This window comes from Canis aureus, chromosome 32 (genome assembly GCF_053574225.1).
Source record: "Canis aureus isolate CA01 chromosome 32, VMU_Caureus_v.1.0, whole genome shotgun sequence".
In the NCBI taxonomy this organism is placed as follows: Eukaryota; Metazoa; Chordata; class Mammalia; order Carnivora; family Canidae; genus Canis; species Canis aureus.
In genome coordinates, this window is record NC_135642.1 from 7,182,495 (window position 1) to 7,201,951 (window position 19,457).

A 19,457-nucleotide genomic window follows, 5' to 3' on the forward strand; every position below is an offset into this window, starting at 1 on the left:
CAGCACCACCATCACCTTACCCTGATCATATGTTGGAGACTGCTCTCCCTTCCTTCGGGAACTTCTCCTTGCCAGCTCTACTCATGCGGCTACCATGGGAGCTTCTATGTTAACACAGTGTGACCTCAGCTCCTGGCCTTCATCATTGGGTGTAGAAGTAGACCTCTTTCTTATTCAAGCTAGACAGAAGACATGCTCCAGGAAACTTAGAACCCAGATCCAGGAGATCTAAACTTAGCCTGGGTGTGTGATTGGATTGAGAAAAGGCAAACCCAGGAGCTGCTGTTGACAGCCAAATTTTCATTCATGCAGACCGGCAATAAAGAACGCTGGTCTGAGGCAAAGGGAACAGTAGGCCAATGATGCAGAAAGGCCCAGAGACATGAAACCAAGTATGGTCCTTTGTACCCTCGAAGTCTGATTTCAATTCACTCTTGAGAGTCAGCTGCAGTCCCATCTTTGAATTTTGAAATACGCTTAGATCTTATACTACATTCTCCTTTTTTTCTTAAACTTATTAAAGATTATTTCCATCACTTAAGAAGAAAACTTTGTTATCTCACTCGATGCTGTCAGAAACCTGATGAGGTAACTAGTATTTGTCTGATTTACATATAGGGACGTCTCAAGAAGTTAAGTGAAATGACCAGTTACTATTGGAAAGTTGCCAAGCTGGGATTTGCTCTCAGGTCAGCCTGACTTCAGAGTTTGAATGAATCAAGCTTTCCATTCTGTGGTTCAGTAAAATCCACTCTTCTTGATGCATTGTCTTTTGAAAAATGCTTTATTGGGGATCCCTGGGTGGTGCAGCGGTTTAGCACCTGCCTTTGGCCCAGGGCGCGATCCTGGAGACCCAGGATCGAATCCCACGTCGGGCTCCCGGTGCATGGAGCCTGCTTCTCTCTCTGCCTGTGTCTCTGTCTCTCTCTCTCACTGTGTGCCTATCATAAATAAATAAAATAAAATAAAAATTTTTAAAAATGCTTTATTATGGACACTTCACACACATAAAGTAGAGTAACATAGTGATTTCCTGTGCACTTATCAACCAGCTTCCACCATTATTCACATTTACCAGCCGTATTTCTTGATGCTCTTTTAAGTAACAGACCTCCAGAGAAAAAAGGAATACAGTATAAGCTGTGAGTCCTTGGAGTGCAGCCTATAGTGTGGCTGTACAGTGATCCTCCATGGAGAAATGCAGAGAATGAAGAGACACGAGATCAAGAAGAATGGCCGCTGAGAGCCCAGCCACCCACTGTGAAGTTGGAGGCAGGGGAATCCATTGGATCACCCAAGAGACAGAGGGGGCTTTCTCAGCCCCTGTGGAAAATACCAAACATTGGAAGACTCTATAGAGTTAAATATAGTTCAAAATGCAGTCCTCTCCCCACACACAGAATATTGCATGTGGATGATAACCAGGTAAGATAAATGCTCAGCTGCTAACCATCTGAGATGTGACGAGAGGCCTCAGTATCAGAGTTCATTTATTTTTCACCTCTCTCTAGTTCCTCTCTCTGTGTCTGGTTAATGATTTACAAGTAACACCCTGGTAACAGCTAAGGGACCCTCTCTCCCTGTTCTTTTTAAGGTAAGAAGTAATCCTGAGCCTGGGGACAATCCCATCACCCATGATTAGAGCTGCACCCAGGACACCGTTGAAGCTGGCCCAAGCTCTGTTCAATGAGATGGCAGGTCCCCAGCCTGACACTGCTGACAGCTGCTGTTTCCCTTCTCTCTCTCTCCCGCCCTCCCTCCCTCCTGCCAGAAGGACATTTATGCAAGCGCCACTGGCTCAGTACTGAGTAAACCAAGATAAGAAATGAAATGTTTGGACTCAGCAGGGTGGTGGGGTGAGCTTTCCCACACTGAAGAAGCACAACCCCAGAACTGCCAGGATGAGCTAGAGTCATTCTCAGGGGATTCTCCTCCAGAGGGTTTCTCCTCTCATCTTGGCTCTTAGGTGCCCACGTCTTTATTCCTGGGATGGAGGCAGCTGCCAGCCCTAATACCTATCTCACAGGGGAGTTGGGAGGATCAAGTGAGATTGTGAATGGGGAGGCAGTTTTGTTAACTGCAAAATGCCAGACAATCATAAAGAACTCTCATTTTCATGGCTCTTACCTGATACCTGAGGACCTGCTCTTACACCCAGTCAGGACTTCTTTCAGCCTGAAATCCAGGTCTTTTTTCTAAAGAGAAGCGCTTTGTTCAGCTCTATTTCTGAATGACAGCTACTCCTGAAAAGAATCCACTAATATTTATGATTCACATGTGAAAATGTGTCAAACATATTCCGTGTGCCTAGCAACCAAAACAGAAAAGGCAACATATGGATTTGTGGTTATTCAATACCAGTTTGATCTGAATGAACAAATTTGCCTGTTTTTCCAAACGTGAACCTGGTACAGTGATCATTGCGTGTGTGTAGGGTAAAAAATGCTCTCGTACTAGAATTTTATGTCTATTTTTTCAGAATGAAATTTTTATTCCTGGCAAAGAGAGAATCACTGAATCCAGTATGTACATCCTCTTACATTCTAACACACTTCTCCATGCCCTGTTTTTTCCAGTTCCAAAACCCTTGAATTTTAAAACGACTTTCTTCCTACTGAGAACATCATATCAGACATCACAGTAGTAACATTTTTCTCCAGAAGAAAGCCAGTGGTCATAACTCCGCCATAGGCAGCAAACCCGGTGGGGAGCTTGATTGGGAAGAAACCAAATGATAAAAATACCTTTTCTTTTGGACTTTTGTCTGGAAAGTGCCTCAGCTTCTGGGAGGAGATTTCGAGTCAACATGAGGGAGAACTTTCAAGCAATCAGAGCTCCAGAATATAGGATGGATTCCCTTGAAGGGAACCAGTTTTTTAGTAGCTGGATTTTAGCAGCCACTGGGAAAGGAGGCTGTATAGAGAGTTCAAACATCCAGTAGAGGCTGAACTAATTGTACTCACTGCTGGTGCCAACCTCAGGAGCCTGTGGGTCTAAGACAGCTGAATGATTCACAATACTCTCTCTGATATAGTTTGAATGAGCTGGTAAGATCTTGCTTAAAAATATCTCCTTCACTGACACCTGAGAGTCTATTATTAGTGATTTATTCCTTTGTGCCAAAATTTTAATTTTCCTAAAATTTTTAAAAAAGATTTATTTATTTGAGAGAGAGAGCAGGTGCAGGGTGTGTGGGGGGAGGGGCAAAGGGCAGAGGGAGAGGGAGAGAGAAAATCTCAAGCAGACATCCCATAGATCCCAGAGCCCAATGTGGGACTCAACCTCACAACCCTGAAATCATGACCTGAATGGAAACCAAGAGTTGGACGCCTAGCTGGCTGAACCACCCAGGAGCCTCTAATTTTCCTAAAAAAAATTTTTTTTGAAGAAGTAGTAATTTTAAAAGTTCATCCTAGGAGTGAAAGAGCTTATAAAGAGCTTGCCCACCTCCCCCCACCCCAAAAGAAAAGATGGAAACCCAATAAAAGCATGAACAGGGAGAAAAAAAAGAAAGAAGGAAGGACAGAAGGCAGGAAGGAAGACAGGCAGACCACTGGGCCTGTGAGAAATTTTGCCCACACCATAGTAATTTGGGACCATGTCTGACAAGGGCTGTGACAGCCTTGGAATTTCCCAATTACTTGTATGTCTTACGAATCTGTCCTCCCCAATATCCCAGTCCCAATATTATTTGACCAATCTCAGTGGAGAGTCTACCTTCACAGCTACCCACTGCCTCCCCATTATACCCTCACTGTACCCAACTCCTGCCACACAACATTTTAGGATTCTAGAATCATCAATAGGGAAGGTGAATTCAACCAAGAGTCTTCTTTTTAACTGTCAGTGACTTGAGCTCTTATCTCTGCCCTTCCACCTCCTTCTGCTTCCTTAAGCTTTGTTATAATTTTTGGGGGAAGACACAATTAAATTTAGTTATACTAACTCTCTCCTTGCAGGCTTGGGCAAGCTAGCCACTCACCTCAGACTTTCCATCTGTAAACTGGATCTGAAAATACCTTTCTCACAAGAACATTGCATTAGTAGGACATATGGTGGATTTTTTAAAAAAATTATTTATGAGAGAGGGAGAGAGAGAGAGAGAGAGGCAGAGACACAGGCAGAGGGAGAAGCAGGCTCCGTGAAGGCAGCCTGACGTGGGACTCGACTCTGGGTCTCCAGGATCACTCCCTGGGCCAAAGGCGGCGCTAAGCCGCTGAGCCACCCGGGCTGCCCTTTTTATTATTATTTATTTTTATTTTTATTTTTTTATCATATGGTGGATTCTTGTGTCATTCAGGGCCAGTCTGGAAACTGATGGTGTATTTAATCTGAGTGTTTGAGAAAACTTTCCTGAGTAAACAATTGACAAAGGTAAAGTCACAGGAGACCAGTGTTAAACTCCATACTTTCCTCTAAATGCAGTAAGTAAAAATTATTGTAAGATTACAAAATAAATATAATGCAATGATTTATTTAGGTATTATAAATTGTATTGTATTTGTGGAAAACCTGTAAATTAAAATTAAAATCATCCAATTTCTTTACCATTCAGAGACTAATGTATTCCTTACAGACTTTTCTACATGCAAATACATATAGCCAAAAAATAAGTTTATAGCATACTTAGCACTCTATAAGCCTTTTGGGTTTCAGCTTCCTCTTCTCTAAAATGGGCCTATAGTGGAGTGCATGGGTGGCTTAGTCGGTTAAGCAATTAAGTCTTGATTTTGGCTTGGTTCATGATCTCAAGGTCATGAGATGGAGCCCTGCAGCAGGCTCCTACTGGGTGTGGAGCCTGCTTATGATTCTCTCTCTCCCTCTTCCTCTCCCCCGTTCCCTACCCCCCTCAGTGTACACACTTTGTCTCTCTCTAAAAAAAATAAGAGATGCCTTGGTAGCTCAGCGGTTGAGCATCTGCCTTTGGCTCAGGGCTTGAACCTGGGGTGTCCGGATGGAGTCCCCCATCAGGCTCCCTGTGAGAAGCCTGCTTCTCCCTCTGCCTGTGTCTCTGCCTCTCTCTGTGTCTCTCATAAATAAATAAATAAAATCTTTACAAAAAATAAAATAAAATGGGCCTACAGGGCTGTTTTGGTTACCAAATGTACTATTACACAGAAAACCCTTAATAAGCATTCAATAAATAAAATGACTTTTCATTCAGTAATATGTGAGTCCCCTGAGGACATACGATGTGCCAGACACTGTCCATAAGAACTTCACATCCATTAATTCAATAAATGAGTCCATTAGTAAAGCCCAGGGAGTCCACAAATTAAAAAAAAAAGGGTGGTCAGTTCCTCTTCATCTCCATCAAGAGTCAAGGTTAGGGTGAGAGATAGTAACAATAATATTTTTCAAATTTCTCTTTGGTTTTAGAATTTGTTATATGTGCTTTGCAATGTCTCCAAAAATTGTGGTTTTTTTTAAATCATGCTTTTATCCAGACAAGGTGAAGATAAGTTTCCCTCTGCCCAGAACAGCGCTCTGAGGAGCAGATATTCACATGAACTGTAAAAGAGTCAGTCATTCTAGTAACTGGAGAATATTCTAGTAACTGGAAGTTTGGGTTTAGACTAGGGTTTGGCTTCAAGTCTGACTCTTAGTCTGATTGTTTGAAGAATAAGTGTCTCTAAACCTCACTTTCTCGTCTGTAAGATGGGGTTATTTTCTACTCTGTCTTACACTGTTTCTGAGGGAGGATCATTTGAGATTGTGGATATCATCTTGTTGGACACTATGAAGGTCTACACAAATGGAAGCGATTTATTTAGGTTGTAATAGAGCCAAATTCTAGGTAAATAAACAAGGGATTTCTTTCCTAACCACTCTTCTTTCAGCAAGGAATCTGATGTCCTGGCAGTCCTGTCTACCTCCTTTGATGTCAAAGCTGGATTAGATCATGTGTTTTCTACATATACCTGCTCTTTCCATCAAACTGACCCTGGGAGTCATTGCAGTGGCCTGAGACAAACTGCGGGATGGGAAAAAGCTGCAATCCCTACCCACCTAGACATAGATTCCTATGTTCTTCTCTTCTTTTTCAGTCTTCTTGCACAAAAGGCTGCAAACTCAGTGTACCAATGGCCATAACCAATACAGGAAGTCTCAATAATAATAATCATTACAATAAATCAACATTTGTTAAGCACTTAGTAGGTATCAGGCAATGTGAAGAGTTCTTTTTACAGACAATCAAATTTAAAACTTCCAACAACCCAATGAGATAGATGGTTCTTTTACTCCCATTTTACAGATCTGGAAATAGTTTTCAGGAGGTTACATAACTGCCCAGATCACACAGCTAGAAAATGAAAGAGTCAATAAGCTAATTCAGTATCTGACCCACACGGAGGCTTAGCAAATGCTTATACAATGAATGCATCAAATGCATTAATGAGATCATCAAACGCATGATCAGAGATGATCATGGGACATTAAGTTATGGGTCCCTATTATTTATATAGGGAAGTTTGACTGTAAAGTCTATGCTTGTAGCTACTCTCCAGCTACCCGTCATTCTCCTATGTTCCTCATTTAATTTGTTGACCTCAGAGAGCCCCCAAGCACATGCTAGTTGTGAAATCCACCCCCACAAACTATGCAGACAAGTGAAGTTAGAGTTTGACTTTCAATTTTCTTAAAACATTACTTTTTCTGTCCACCACTCACCTCCCTTCTCCCCTTGTTCCTTAAAAAAGAAGTCATTACGTCATTGTAACTTCTCACCTAGGAAAGTCTTTTTAAATACTAGCCCCCCTCATTTCAACACCCGAGGACCCTAAGAGCCCCAGAGAGAGGTGTGGTAAGGAGAACAAATATATCAAAGTGAGGAATAAATGCCTGTCGAGCTCATTAGCACCCAGGCACAGAGAAGGAAACTGCTATTTTTATCAAATGTACCTTCATTTAAATAAATTTCAGAGTAACTTGATAGAAAAAGGGTTCCTTTGGAAATATTTGATTCTTCTAATAAGGACAGGCTATCTTATGTGTCTTTTCTAGCCTGGTTTTTAACCCCCAGATGTATAATGTGTAAGTTTTTACAATCATTCCCTTATAAAATATCCATCTCTGCCACTTGTCTTTGGGGTTTAGTTAAACATAGGCCCAACATTGGCGTATGAAAGCTTCGTGGCGTAGAGTGCCACCTGTGCGACCAGGAGTTAGGACTCCATCTCCATCTCTTTGTGATGCACCTGCTGGGTATTGATCACTCAATGTGGGTCCAGTCATATGATTCCTATAGCCAAGGCTGGCTCATGACTCAGTGCATGAGCAGGTCTTCAGAGTTTAATATATCCATTAGTTTTTCTCACTCAGAACTTTGCCATCATTTATGGAGTCTCTAGGATGCTTCCTGGACCTGGTTGTGCATCATGTTCATCCTCAACCCTTGGACCAAGATTTTTTACTCAAATTCAGGAGTCACGGACACTCAGAGTCTCTGTGCTGAGACCTTGTATTTAGAAAGTTAGCTTCCATTATGCACACACACACACACTCCTAGGATGTTTTCAGTAAAATACAAAAATGAACTCCAAAATGGTTTTACCTTCACCTTTCCCACTGAAAGCAAATTTGAGGAAACTTACTGTCTGTTCTTATGAGCCAGTTTTTCTAGAATCTCAGAAATTATCTGCTCCTTGAACATTCTTAACTATTAATAGCTGCCAACATTCCCAAATTTACTTTCTCTCAAATAAATAAAATCTTTTTTTTTTAAAAAAAGCCTTAGTATTTATTTCCGCCAATTACAGAAGTAATACCTATTCAGAGGAGAGAAGAGCATAATAAAAAAAATTCTGTCACTCAAAGAATCATCATCAACCACAGCACAGCAGGGGGAGAGGCAGAAGCAGATTTCCCATGAGCAGGGAGCCTGATGCAGGCTCAATCCTGGGACTCCAGGACCATAACCTGAGCTGAAGGCAGATGCTTAACTAAGTCACCCAGGTGCCCCAATGCTAGGTTTTTTTACTTAAAAAAGAAAAAGTGCTCTTTGTACTTCCTCATCTCTGAAATCATGGAAAACAGCTAAAAGGAGGATCACCTGTGGGTATGGCTCCCTCTCCAGAATGTTCACTTCAGCTTCCACTTGGTCTGCAGTCCACATGAAAGCACTGTGTTCTGACTGCAGTGAAGAAGTCTCAGTTTCCAAGAGACCAAGACCAGCATCCTCTCCTAAAGACTGGCTTGCCACATTTCATTGAAACCTCTTTGAAAGTATTAGAAACCACTTTTTGAGAACACATTTATTTCTCTAATATTTCTAGATTTTTTTCCTGACAATGTAGAGTTTGACATTTGATGAGTCAAGAAGCCATGTATACTAGAAAGTGGACCAGACCCAAGTCAGAGAATTGGGTTCTGTCCTGTCTGTGTTAAAACTAACCATAGATTTGCCATAAGAGACTCTTAACTATAGGAAACAAACTGAGGGTTACTGAGGGGACAGGGTAACTGGGAGATGGGCATTAGGGAGGGCACTTGATGTAATGAGCACTGGATGCTGTATGCAACTGAAGAATCATTAAACTTTACCCTGAAACTAATAATACACTATATGTTAAGTAAACTGAATTTAAATTAAAAAATTAAAACTAGCACCAATGAGCCAGGTTTCTGAGACCCCATCTAGCAGAGTTTTCTTGGAAGTAGTGTCACAAACTATTAAAACTTGACTGCAAGGAAAATGCTTGGCTTCAATATCACACTACCTGGGCTGGAACCTAGACATACCATGGACTGATTGTATAACCTAGGCAAGCTGCTTTCACACCTACATTTGGTTCTCTCATCTGAAAAATGGGTGTAATCATACTCTTCTTCCATGGCTCTTGTAAGGATTAAGAGGGATATATTTAACACATAGTTGCTACTACTAAATATGAATTGAAATTTTTAGACCGTATTTCACATGAAAAGGCTCCAGTGATTTTTTTCTTTTATTATCATTGGAAAAATAAAGATATAGAGGGAAGAAAAAAGAAAATTATGAAAAAAGGAAGAATTAAAAAAAAAACAATCATTTGCAAAAATTTATCCTCTACTTGGAGACAGGTATAACAGAAAAAGGTCCCTAGATCAAATATCTCAGAGGTATCAACATTCACCAAATCTATATTTACATGCCCATATGTTCCTACTGGCCACAGTTACTCAAAAATACAGACATTTCAGTGCACACAGCAACATTTTTCAGAAAGATTTTTCCTTTTAGGACAGGGAGATGCTACAAAGTGTAATCGGTTCTAAGCAATTCTGAAATATTGTATCAATTTACAGCAGGAAGGTCACTGTTGGTGAATAAACATAAGGATTCTGTTTTGTGTCTGGGATTTAGCAGGCTAACCCCCACTAATGTTAATGGGGCCAGGCTGCCAAATCCCTAACCATCACCCTGGATATTTGCTCCAATCCTTTACTGTTTGAGATTGAAATGTGTTTTCCAAATCAAAGCTGATCCTGAAATGGGATCTCTGCATCATCAGACAGGAACAGTGTGCCGATGCCTGGGGACCTGGAAGTGCTTGAAATGATGATATTAAGGAGTTGAAAGGGGGGTCTTCACATTGTCTACCTAAATCACTGTGGCTTTCTTTGCTTGATGCACAATATAGTTTGCTCATTTTCCAAACCCACCTCCCACTACTTCTCTGTGAACTCCAGGCAAAGGAAAATCCTCCAGCCCTCTACATATATCTCCAGGCTTCTCTACCAGAGGAGAGCATTTATATTGGTCCCTACCTACTTCTCTTTTCTTCAAGGAGACCCATTTCAGTGCCACCGTGGTGAAGTTTTTCTTTATCTGCTCCACATCCCCTACTCAAACACACACATACACACAGACATGCACACATTGTATATGATGTCTCCCTCCTTGAAACTCAGAATACTTTGAGCCTTGAGTATGGCACAGTGCAAATTCTGCCTTACGAAGTTGTCTCATTTTGCTCAGGTAGTGTGTAGGCCCTGCAAGGGTAGGAAGTGCATCACACCTGTCTATATTTCTTTTAATATCCAGTCCAGGCCCTTGCACACCATCCATGTTCAAGAAAGCACTGAATTGGATTGAATGAATTTCTATTACTCGTTGTTTTTGGAGATTGGGACTTTCAAGGAAGGGGTTTGGGAACGGAGGATTTGGGGTATAATTGTAGATGATAGATCCTTTATTTATGAAATTAAATGAACATGTTTGAGAGAGCATCCCTGGTCTGTGGAGCCAGAGAGAAGAATTGGTCCATTCTTCACAACTCCAGTTGCCACAGTTGTCAGAGACTTAGAACACCAGCCTGGGTGAGTAATGGAATTGATGCACAACAGCAAGTCATGCACTGATACTTAGCATCAGTGTCCTTCAGAGATCTCTAGATTTATGCAGTGACCTTGCCTATAGCCCTCAAGGTCCAAAGCTGAGTACATTGAGGCCACAACTACTCATTTGGGCTTGGTTCAACCAGGTCGGTTTCAGCTAACATACATTCTCACTGGTGTGTGATAATCTTCTAAATGAACTTAGCCTTTGAGTAGTGACAAACCTGGCTAGCCATGCCTGTCTGAATATCAGAGCCCTAGCTGAGATGGGACTGATGATTTACCCTTTGTCTGCTCTAATTTTAATTGCTTCTGTGAAACCTGCAGGAAGTCTGGAAGTATCTCAGGCAAAGGATAGTCCGTGCTCAATCTTTCTGTTTTCTCACAACCCACTCAGCAAATCTAGTGGAATTTCCTGAGGCTTTTTATCTAGCTTTTATTTAGTTGTTTTATAAATTGAATTGAACTAATAGCAGATCTTCTTCCTGGAGATTGTCTCCCTTAACTTTATGATACCACTTTGCTACTATCCTCTGCTAGCTAGCTCTTTCCAACCTCCATCCTGCTCTCCTCCTCCGCCTCCTCTGTCGTCTCCAGGTTTTACCCTTTGTCAGACCTTCTCACTGCCACAGCCACTGCTTCTACTCCAGAAGACGTGAGAATTGTTGTTAGTCTTCCATCTATAACTTTCCATCACTAACTTCACAGAAGATATAAACAAGGGCGGCTCTGTTGGGAAACTTAGACTTCGCTTTTCCTCCCTCTTCCTAATTTCCACTCCAAATATCTGATTCTCATAATTTTATGCTTGTTCTCATAATTGTTTTCATCCCTGACCACACATTAGATCCCCTAGGTATAGAAAATTTAAAACTCCTGGTGGCTGGGCTCTGACATCAGAGATCTAATCTAGGTGCTCAGGAGTAGGCCAAAGGGATTGGTAATGTTTTAATTACTATTTTCCCATTATTATTGACACAAATTTCCATCTTTTTGTTGGAGATGTAACTCTAACTGCCCTTCTTAAAAGCTGAGATAGGTATTATTATGTCCAGGCTTTCAGGTCCTGGAGCAGGGGCTCAATGACAATTTATTGTCTTAAGTAAGAAATCCACACATCTTGGTTTGTTCAGGACAGATCCAATTAAACCCATTGTTCTGGTGTACCATGCAATTAGCTATCCTGCCCCTTTCATTCTCTAAGGTATCCCATTTTGTGCAGTAAATTATATAGCCCCTCTAAACATAAGGGTACCTAAAGGTTGGAAATAGTTTTAAAGGCTGAATTGTGTTCCTCAGGTAAGACTGTGACTGTATTTTGAGACAGGGTCTTTAAAGAGGTGATTAAGTTAAACTGAGGCCATTGAGGAGGGCTCTAGTCTAATCTGACTAGTGTCATCACAGAAAGACAAAATTTAGACACTTGGAGAGACATCAGACATTCACCCATGTGCAGTGAGGACAGACCATGTGACACAAGACACAAGAAGTTGGTCACTTGCAAGCCAAGGAGAGGGGCCTTTGGAAAAAAACCAAACCTGTTGATACCTTGATCTTGAACATTTAGCCTCCAGAACTGTGAGAAAATAAATTTTTGTTATCCAAGTCATCCAGCCTATGATATTTTGTTATGGTAGCAGTAGCAAGAAATAAACAAACAGACAAAAAAAAAAAAAAACCAAAACACCAAAACAACAAACACACACATTTGGTAAAATATAAAAAAAGTAAAACAAAACTAAATACAGTTTCCTAAATATTCCAATCCTCCAAGATGGATCCTTATACCATTTTCCAAGAAACTCATTGTCTTGGTTTTGGATTGTTGGGGTTCTTCAATCAAAAAGCAGAGGTTTGACTTAATGTTTTCATAGAATGTTTTTAGCTTTCATGCCCTCTGAGTCTATGAAAACTTTTCCAGGTGGAAGACTGAGGTAGTAAATGAGATTATGACAATAAATGTCACATATGGCTGCCATGACTAAGGCACAGTTCCTACTCTGATCTAGAAACATCTCATCTCCATATAACTAGAAACAGTGACTTCAATGAAGGCTCAGTGCAAGGTCACTAAGCCAGCCTGGATGAGTTTAGTGCAGGTTCCTGTACAAGTGGACATCTAAACTGGTTTTTAATGGGTGAAGAGGAACATTCAGTGAGAGGAGGTGGTGGGACAAACAGCAGAAGAAACTGTTAAAATAATAATAATAATAATAGGGTAGGGGCTCCTGGGTGTTTCAGTCGATTAAGCATCTGATTCTTGATTGCAGCTCAGGTCGTAATCGCAGAGTCTTGAGATCCAGCCCCGCATCAAGTCGGGTCGGGCTCCTCTCTGGGCATGGATCTTGCTTGGTATTCTCTCTTTCTCTCCCTCTGCCCCAAGTCGCCCCCCACTCCCATTTTCTGTCTCTTAAAAAAAAAAAAAAAGGAGAGGTAAAAGAGAAACCATGTTCTATCTGGTGCTTTCCTAACCTCCTGCACCTCCGGTTTTAATTTTTTTTTTAATTTTTATTTATTTATGATAGTCACAGAGAGAGAGAGGCACAGAGACACAGGCAGAGGGAGAAGCAGGCTCCATGCACCGGGAGCCCGATGTGGGATTCGATCCCGGATCTCCGGGATCGGGCCCTGGGCCAAAGGCAGGCGCCAAACCACTGCACCACCCAGGGATCCCTGCACCTCCGATTTTAAATGCAGTCCTTTACCTTTGTCCTCAGAGGTTAGAGGGCACAGCTGTTATCCCTGATTTTTTTTTTAACTCTTTCAGTATTTGAGGATTTTAAAATTATAAATTCTGTACTTTCAGCTTTTCTTTTCCCTGATTAAATAACTTCAGTCTGTTCAGGGTATTCTCCAAATTTTTATATCCAGTTTGTACATTGGAATCTATTGCCCCTACTGAGGCATATGTATGTGTGTGTGTGCGTGCGAGCACACACACACACACACACACACACACAGAGTCATACATAGGCCAAAAGGGCCTGCAGTTCACCAAAAGGCTCTTAAAATTAAGAGAATATATTGGTGCTGTCCTCTCACAAAGTACAGACTAAGGTCACATTCAACACATAGCTATATGAACCATCAAATCATCAGTATATTTTCTTCATTAAGTAGAAAGCAACAGAATTAGACTGACAAACAGCAGTCATTCTGAGGGGTGACTCCATATGTCCAGAGGAAGGTGTGTTCCCTCCTCCATTTCTGATGAGTGAATTAATAATCTTTCCATTTGTGGGTGTTTGGAAACATCAAAGAACTGAAATAGATCAGGCCCACTGATACACTATCATTCTTCTAACCTTACATCACAGCATAAATACAACAGTCCTTGTTTTCCACACAGATTCCTACTTCTTTCACACCCAAGCATATGCTAAGAGCTCTCAAACAACACTCTTCCTCCATCTCAGGGAGGTGTCTTAAAACATTTTTAGCTCACCAAACAGAAAACAGAGGAGGATCTGTTTCTTTACTCAAGGATAATAATCTTCAAGTGCCTATTTATAATACCAATGGAAACCTATAGATTGAAAAAAATGTATTTTCATTCTAAAATTGGCGTTTGCTCTGCTATAGTTAAAAGGTGCCACGATTGTATTTGAAAAACAATCATCCAGGAAATTCCACGTTGCTTCACAATGTTCAGACCAAGTGCTCACTGAATAAGAAGATGAGTAGTATTGAAGCCCTGGAGGAAAAACATAAGCCTACCGAGCTAATAGAACCACAAGTAGATGGAAAATGCCAAAAATTATAGTGAAATGTGGGACTAAAAAGTAATATCTTATGACCTACAAGCAAAGGATCAGTCTCTTTGAAAGAACCCAATAAGAAATGATTGACTAAAAGTCTAAAACTGTGCTTGTAATACAGTAGCAACTAACCATATATGGCTATTTGATTTATTTAAGATTAAATAAACTTAGAAGTTCAATCACATTTTAAGAGTTCAACAGCGGGCAGCCCAGGTGGCTCAGCAGTTTAGCACCTGCCTTCGGCCTGTGGCATGATCCTGGAGACCTGGGATCGAGTCCCATGTCGGGCTCCCTGCATGGAGCCTGTTTCTCCCTCTGCCTGTGTCTCTGCCCCCCACCCCCCCTCTGTGTGTCTTTCATGAATGGATGAATAAAATCTTAAAGAAAAAAAGAGTTCAATAGCCACATATAACTAGTTGTTCCCATATTGGGTAACACAGAGAATAGACATTTCCATCATTACACAAAGTTGTATTGGACAGGGCTGTTCTAGAGGGTTCTGTTTGACTATTGGGTTAGCATCATTTTAAACATCAGGCCTTAAAGAGATGATGGGGAATATGGCATACCTGCCAAAAGTGACCATCCATGGCAGAAAGGTATGATGGAAAGGAAAAAATATTCTATTCACGGAATGAGCTAATATGATATGCGGTTACCATTTTATTACAAGAAATCTTCCTAGACAAGCAGAGAAATCTTGGGCTAAAGTGGAAAAGAGTTAGTAAATACTACTACCTGAATGCCTCAGCACACTCTTGTAAACATTCCAAAATGTACCAGCCTCTTCTCATCTGTTAGTGGTGATAGGACTTTATCGGTCATCGATTCCTCACTTTCTGCCCCGCAATGTTCTTCTCTTTTGAATATGCAACAAAACATTTGTGAACATATATTTAAATAAATAGAAACCCCATTTGGAATAAAAAAATGCAGACTCTTCCCAGGTTAAAAAAAAAAAAGGCAAGAACTTTATTTTAAACAAATCCTCAGTTGTGTGTTACACCATGTCCGTACCTAAATCAAAAATCATAAATGATAATGCAAAGGAAATAGAGGGCTTCATAATAGCAATTATCCATATATTATTCTTGGCCAATGCTTTAACTAAATACACAGTGGATGTGAAAGGTAGAGTATGGCACTTAAATAAATAAGAGCAAAGAGAAGGAAACATAGTCACAGTCCAAAGAAATAGGTTTTTGAACCTTTGGTATATGTCTCAAATATCCGTAAACACATGTTAGCCAATAGTGTTTCATTCCAAGCTTCTTAAGCTAGTGATTGAGTGTGTGTTATTTCAGAAATAACTTATAAAATGATAAATCGGGATTGACACGGGCTGATTAAGGTCTCTGGTGTGAGCACACAGGTAAATTCAAACCATGGCAAAAGGAAGTGCAGCTGTGTTGCACAACAAACCTATGTAAGAAAATGAGTGAAATACATGAGTTAGAAATTCTGTGGCTCAGCTAGACACCCTTGATAGGAACAACGACAATAAAATATAATTTTAATGCTAGCCAAAGTCCACAAGCTGGAAGGCAGAAATACCCCAAAGCTCATAACCACATGCCTAACAGTGCAACAACCATCTCACAGAATTATAGCTGCATATTGCAATTCCCTCCCTCCCACCCAAACCCTGCCCCTAATAAACAGCACCAGTGCAGTTTGAGTTAGAAAATTGGAAATACTGAGACATTCCAAAGGTTTTCATAATGACTACGGGTTAGTCAGATGGGGCTTTAATGCAAACCTCTACCGTGGCCATTCTCCAAAAAGCACCCCCTGTAATTCCCTCTGGCTTGCAGATAAACCATATTAGGTCTACTGTAAGGCCAGATTCAGGAAAAAAGCTGGCATGCTATCCTGGGTTGAGGGAGAGGGGCATGCTGATGAGGGAGGTACACAAAAGATGCCTCAAGGATGTTTGTCCTGCAGCCCAGGATGAAGGGATGTGTTGAGACAGGTCACCAGTTTTACCAATGAAGTATTTGTCTCACACCATTCACGAGGATATAGAGCTCAGCAGAGCTAAGTCCTACTTTGTAGCTGGGCCAGTACACTGGTATCAGGATCAGATTGGGCCACAAATGAAAAGGCCCAAAGAAGTCCAACTCATCCATCTCCTCACTTTACTCGGTGCTTTCTGTAGGAACCGATGGTGTGACCTGTGGTAACGGTTCTACTTTCTCTCCTCTCGCACTGATGCAAGGTCTTCTCTCAACCAGTTTTGTCCTATGTCTCAATGGTAAGTGAGGGCAGCTAGAGCCACTCTCTGAGCAGTTCTGCCTTGGGGCTTCTTTCATTCCCCGGGCCTTCCTCAAACCTGTCCCTTCACACATAGGCAGAGTCACTGGACTGAGTCCTGCCAAAATTGGGAACACTGACCCGGGGCAGGTCCTTGTTGCGGATCTCATAAACTGACTTCCTCTTGGCCTGGGCCCCTCTCACAGCCAGCTTGATCTTGCGCCATCCCAGGTGGTTGAGTTCAGCCAGGTTGAGCACAACACAGATGCCACTCACAGCAAACATGAACACTAGAAAGACAGTCTTCTCGGTAGGCCGGGACACATAACATTCCACTTCCTTGATGCAGGGGTAGCGGTCACACTCATACAACCCCGGGACACTGAAGCCATAGAGAAAGTATTGGCCCACCAGAAACCCAATCTCCAGGGCGTTTCTGAACACCACTTGGATAATGTAGAAGCGAGAGATGCCTTCCTGCCTTCGGAGCTTGGATCGTGCTGCAGTGCGCAGCCCTGATGGGTGTGGGGTCAGCTCCTTAACCTCTAAACAATCTGGCTCCACTTCCTTGCTGGTGTTCTCTGTGTTCTGCAGCACCCCATTGACAATGGCATTTTGCAACTTCTTATCTTCTCGTTTGCTACTGCCACTGGCTCCACTCCCGGTTCCTCCAGGACCCCCCATGGACTCAGGGGGTTCCCTGTCCAAGGCTAGGAAGACAGTAGAGTAGCGGCGTTCTCGCTGCTTAGCAGACTGGTGCACAGAGTAGGTGATGAAGCAGAGACTGGGGGTACACACCATTATGATCTGGAAGACCCAGTAACGAATGTGGGAGATGGGGAAGGCGCGGTCATAGCAGGCCTGGTTACAGCCGGGCTGCAGGGTGTTGCACACAAACATGGTCTGCTCATCATCGTACACTGTCTCCCCCACAATGGCCACAATGAGGATCCGGAATATCACCACCACAGTCAATAGGATCCTGAGCAAGGGAAGAGGGAGGGAGAGAGGTTCTCAAGGGTTGAATCACTGGCTTAGGAAACCCCCTCCTCCTTTCCCTGCCCTGGTGTTTGCAGGTCTTTGGCTGGGGAGCTGTCCATCCCTGGGTGGTACTGACCTGGGAATCTAGGAAATCTTTTCTGGCTCTACCCTTTCTGCTTGCTGGTAGTCTCGGAACACTTCATATCACAAGGGTCTCGTGTGTGTGTGTGTGTGTGTGTGTGTGTCCATACAGTAGACACAGTGTGCTGCAACAGATAGATTTCATCTGTATATGTGGAATGGACAGAGCCAAAAGACACATCTTCACTCTGGATATGGCAAATGCACATGGAATATCTGAACAGAGTACATGTTTCAAAGTCTACACATAGAGTGTGCATATAACCATCCCAAGTGAATAGTTCAGCCTCAGTATAAATATTGAACTTAATGCTTTATATAAACAGCTAAGATTATATATCCATATATACATGGGTATATATAGTGTATATACATATGAATATATATATGAAGACACAAGTGTTATCAATTGGCAGTGTGGGGTTCTGACACCGTAAGTTTTAACATCCAAATCAGTTTAGCTTAATGAATTTTTTTGGGGGTGGGGGGAGATACATCTGCTCCAAAGAGCAAATCCATTTCCCCATTTGCCCTTCTCTGTCCAAACACAATCCTGCCTTCCTTGTAGATTCTATTTAGGGAACCGGATGGAGATTGGCTCTGACTCCGGGGAGTGGGGGTACCACGACTGAGCCAACAATTCCTTTTCTAATGGGAGAAGTCAGACCCCACCCCCCACCCCGTGGGGCTTCAGGGGGAAGGGATGGAGAGTTGCTCAGAAGCAGCTGGGGAGGGGGGCATCACTGGGCATCGGGTACCCAATTACCCAGGGACACGGGCGCCCAGACCGAAGACGATTGGAAGGGGGCAGTGGCTGGGCTGGGGACTGCTGGGGCTGGGGCTGGACGTGGGAAGGGATTCCGGGGGGTCGCCCGACGGGACCGCTGACGGCCGGCTCGGCGCCTTACCTCCCGATCATAGTGGAGTGCTGCTGCACCGCGGCTTCCAGCAGCCTCTCCAAGATGGTCCATTCCCCCATCGCTGTGCATCCGGAGGCAGCAGACAAAGACTGGGCAGCACCGGGCACGTTCCCGCTCCTGGCCCCTCCCTGGGCCGCACCTCCCGACTGGGAGCGTAGCCCCCCGATTAAAGAAGCAAACGAATTAAAAAAAAAAAATCCAGGAATCCCCTCTCCCGTTTATTGCACTTAAAAGAGGGCAATGAGGAAGGAGATCGCAGCGCTCCCCGACGATGGGGCAGCCGGCGCGGTCGGGAGGCGGGCACGCACCTCCGCAGCGTCCCGGGATCCGGGCGGGAGCCCTCGGGAGCCCGCGGGTGCCGGGCGGGGCGCGGGGCGCGGGGCGCGGGGCGCGGGGCGCGGGCTCTCGGCCGCCCGAGCGAGGTCTCTGCCCCGGGGCTGGGGCCTCCCGCGGGCACCGGCGCCCTGTGCTGCCGCCTGCGAGGCCCGGGCCGAGCGCGCGGAGCCGGCGGACGCGCTCGGGAATCCGCGGCCGCCGCCTCTAATCCGCCCTTAAGTAGTCTCCGCCTGCGTCACGCCAGGTCGGCGGAGGGGAGCCGAGCGCGCCGCGCGGCCGGGGTGCGCGCCAGGCCCGGGCAGGGGCCGCGGGGGGGCGAGGGCGGCGAGGGGCCGCGGGCGGGCCGGGAGGGGGGCGGCCTCGGGAGCAGGATCCCCGCGCCCCGCGGGGCCGGGCGAGGCGCGCAGGTGAGCCCACCTGAGCGCCGGGCCCGGGAGGAGGGGGCCGGGGCGGACGCGTGGCCGAGTCGGGAGGGGAGCGACCGGGTCGCGGTCGCGGGGCTTTTCCACGTGCGCCGCTCGCCTTTTGCTCCTCGTCTTCGGGAGGACGAGCCAAATTGCCCCCCTGTAGGGATGCGCCGGCCAGGGGAAGGAGCGGGGCAGCGGCCGCAGGACACTCGTAAGGAAATCTCCCTCGGCGAGGACCGCGTGCCGAGAGCGACCTGACCTGCGTGCGACCAGGGCCTGAGGACGGTCCGTCCAGGCCGAAGCTTAAATGCAGGTGTGAAGCTGCTTCTGAGGAAGGG

General features: G+C 44.0%; 1 protein-coding gene across 1 annotated transcript; it reads right to left on the reverse strand.

The window, feature by feature from the left end:
- Positions 1-15,705: 15,705 nt before the first annotated feature.
- Positions 15,706-18,686, reverse strand: GJD2 (gap junction protein delta 2). Its single transcript, XM_077880493.1, has 2 exons — positions 18,365-18,686; positions 15,706-17,316 (listed from the first exon to the last, which is right to left on the reverse strand). The coding sequence occupies exons 1-2, from the start codon at positions 18,433-18,435 to the stop codon at positions 16,422-16,424; spliced, it is 966 nt and encodes a 321-aa protein (XP_077736619.1). The 5' UTR covers positions 18,436-18,686; the 3' UTR covers positions 15,706-16,421.
- Between the last annotated feature and the right edge of the window lie 771 nt (positions 18,687-19,457).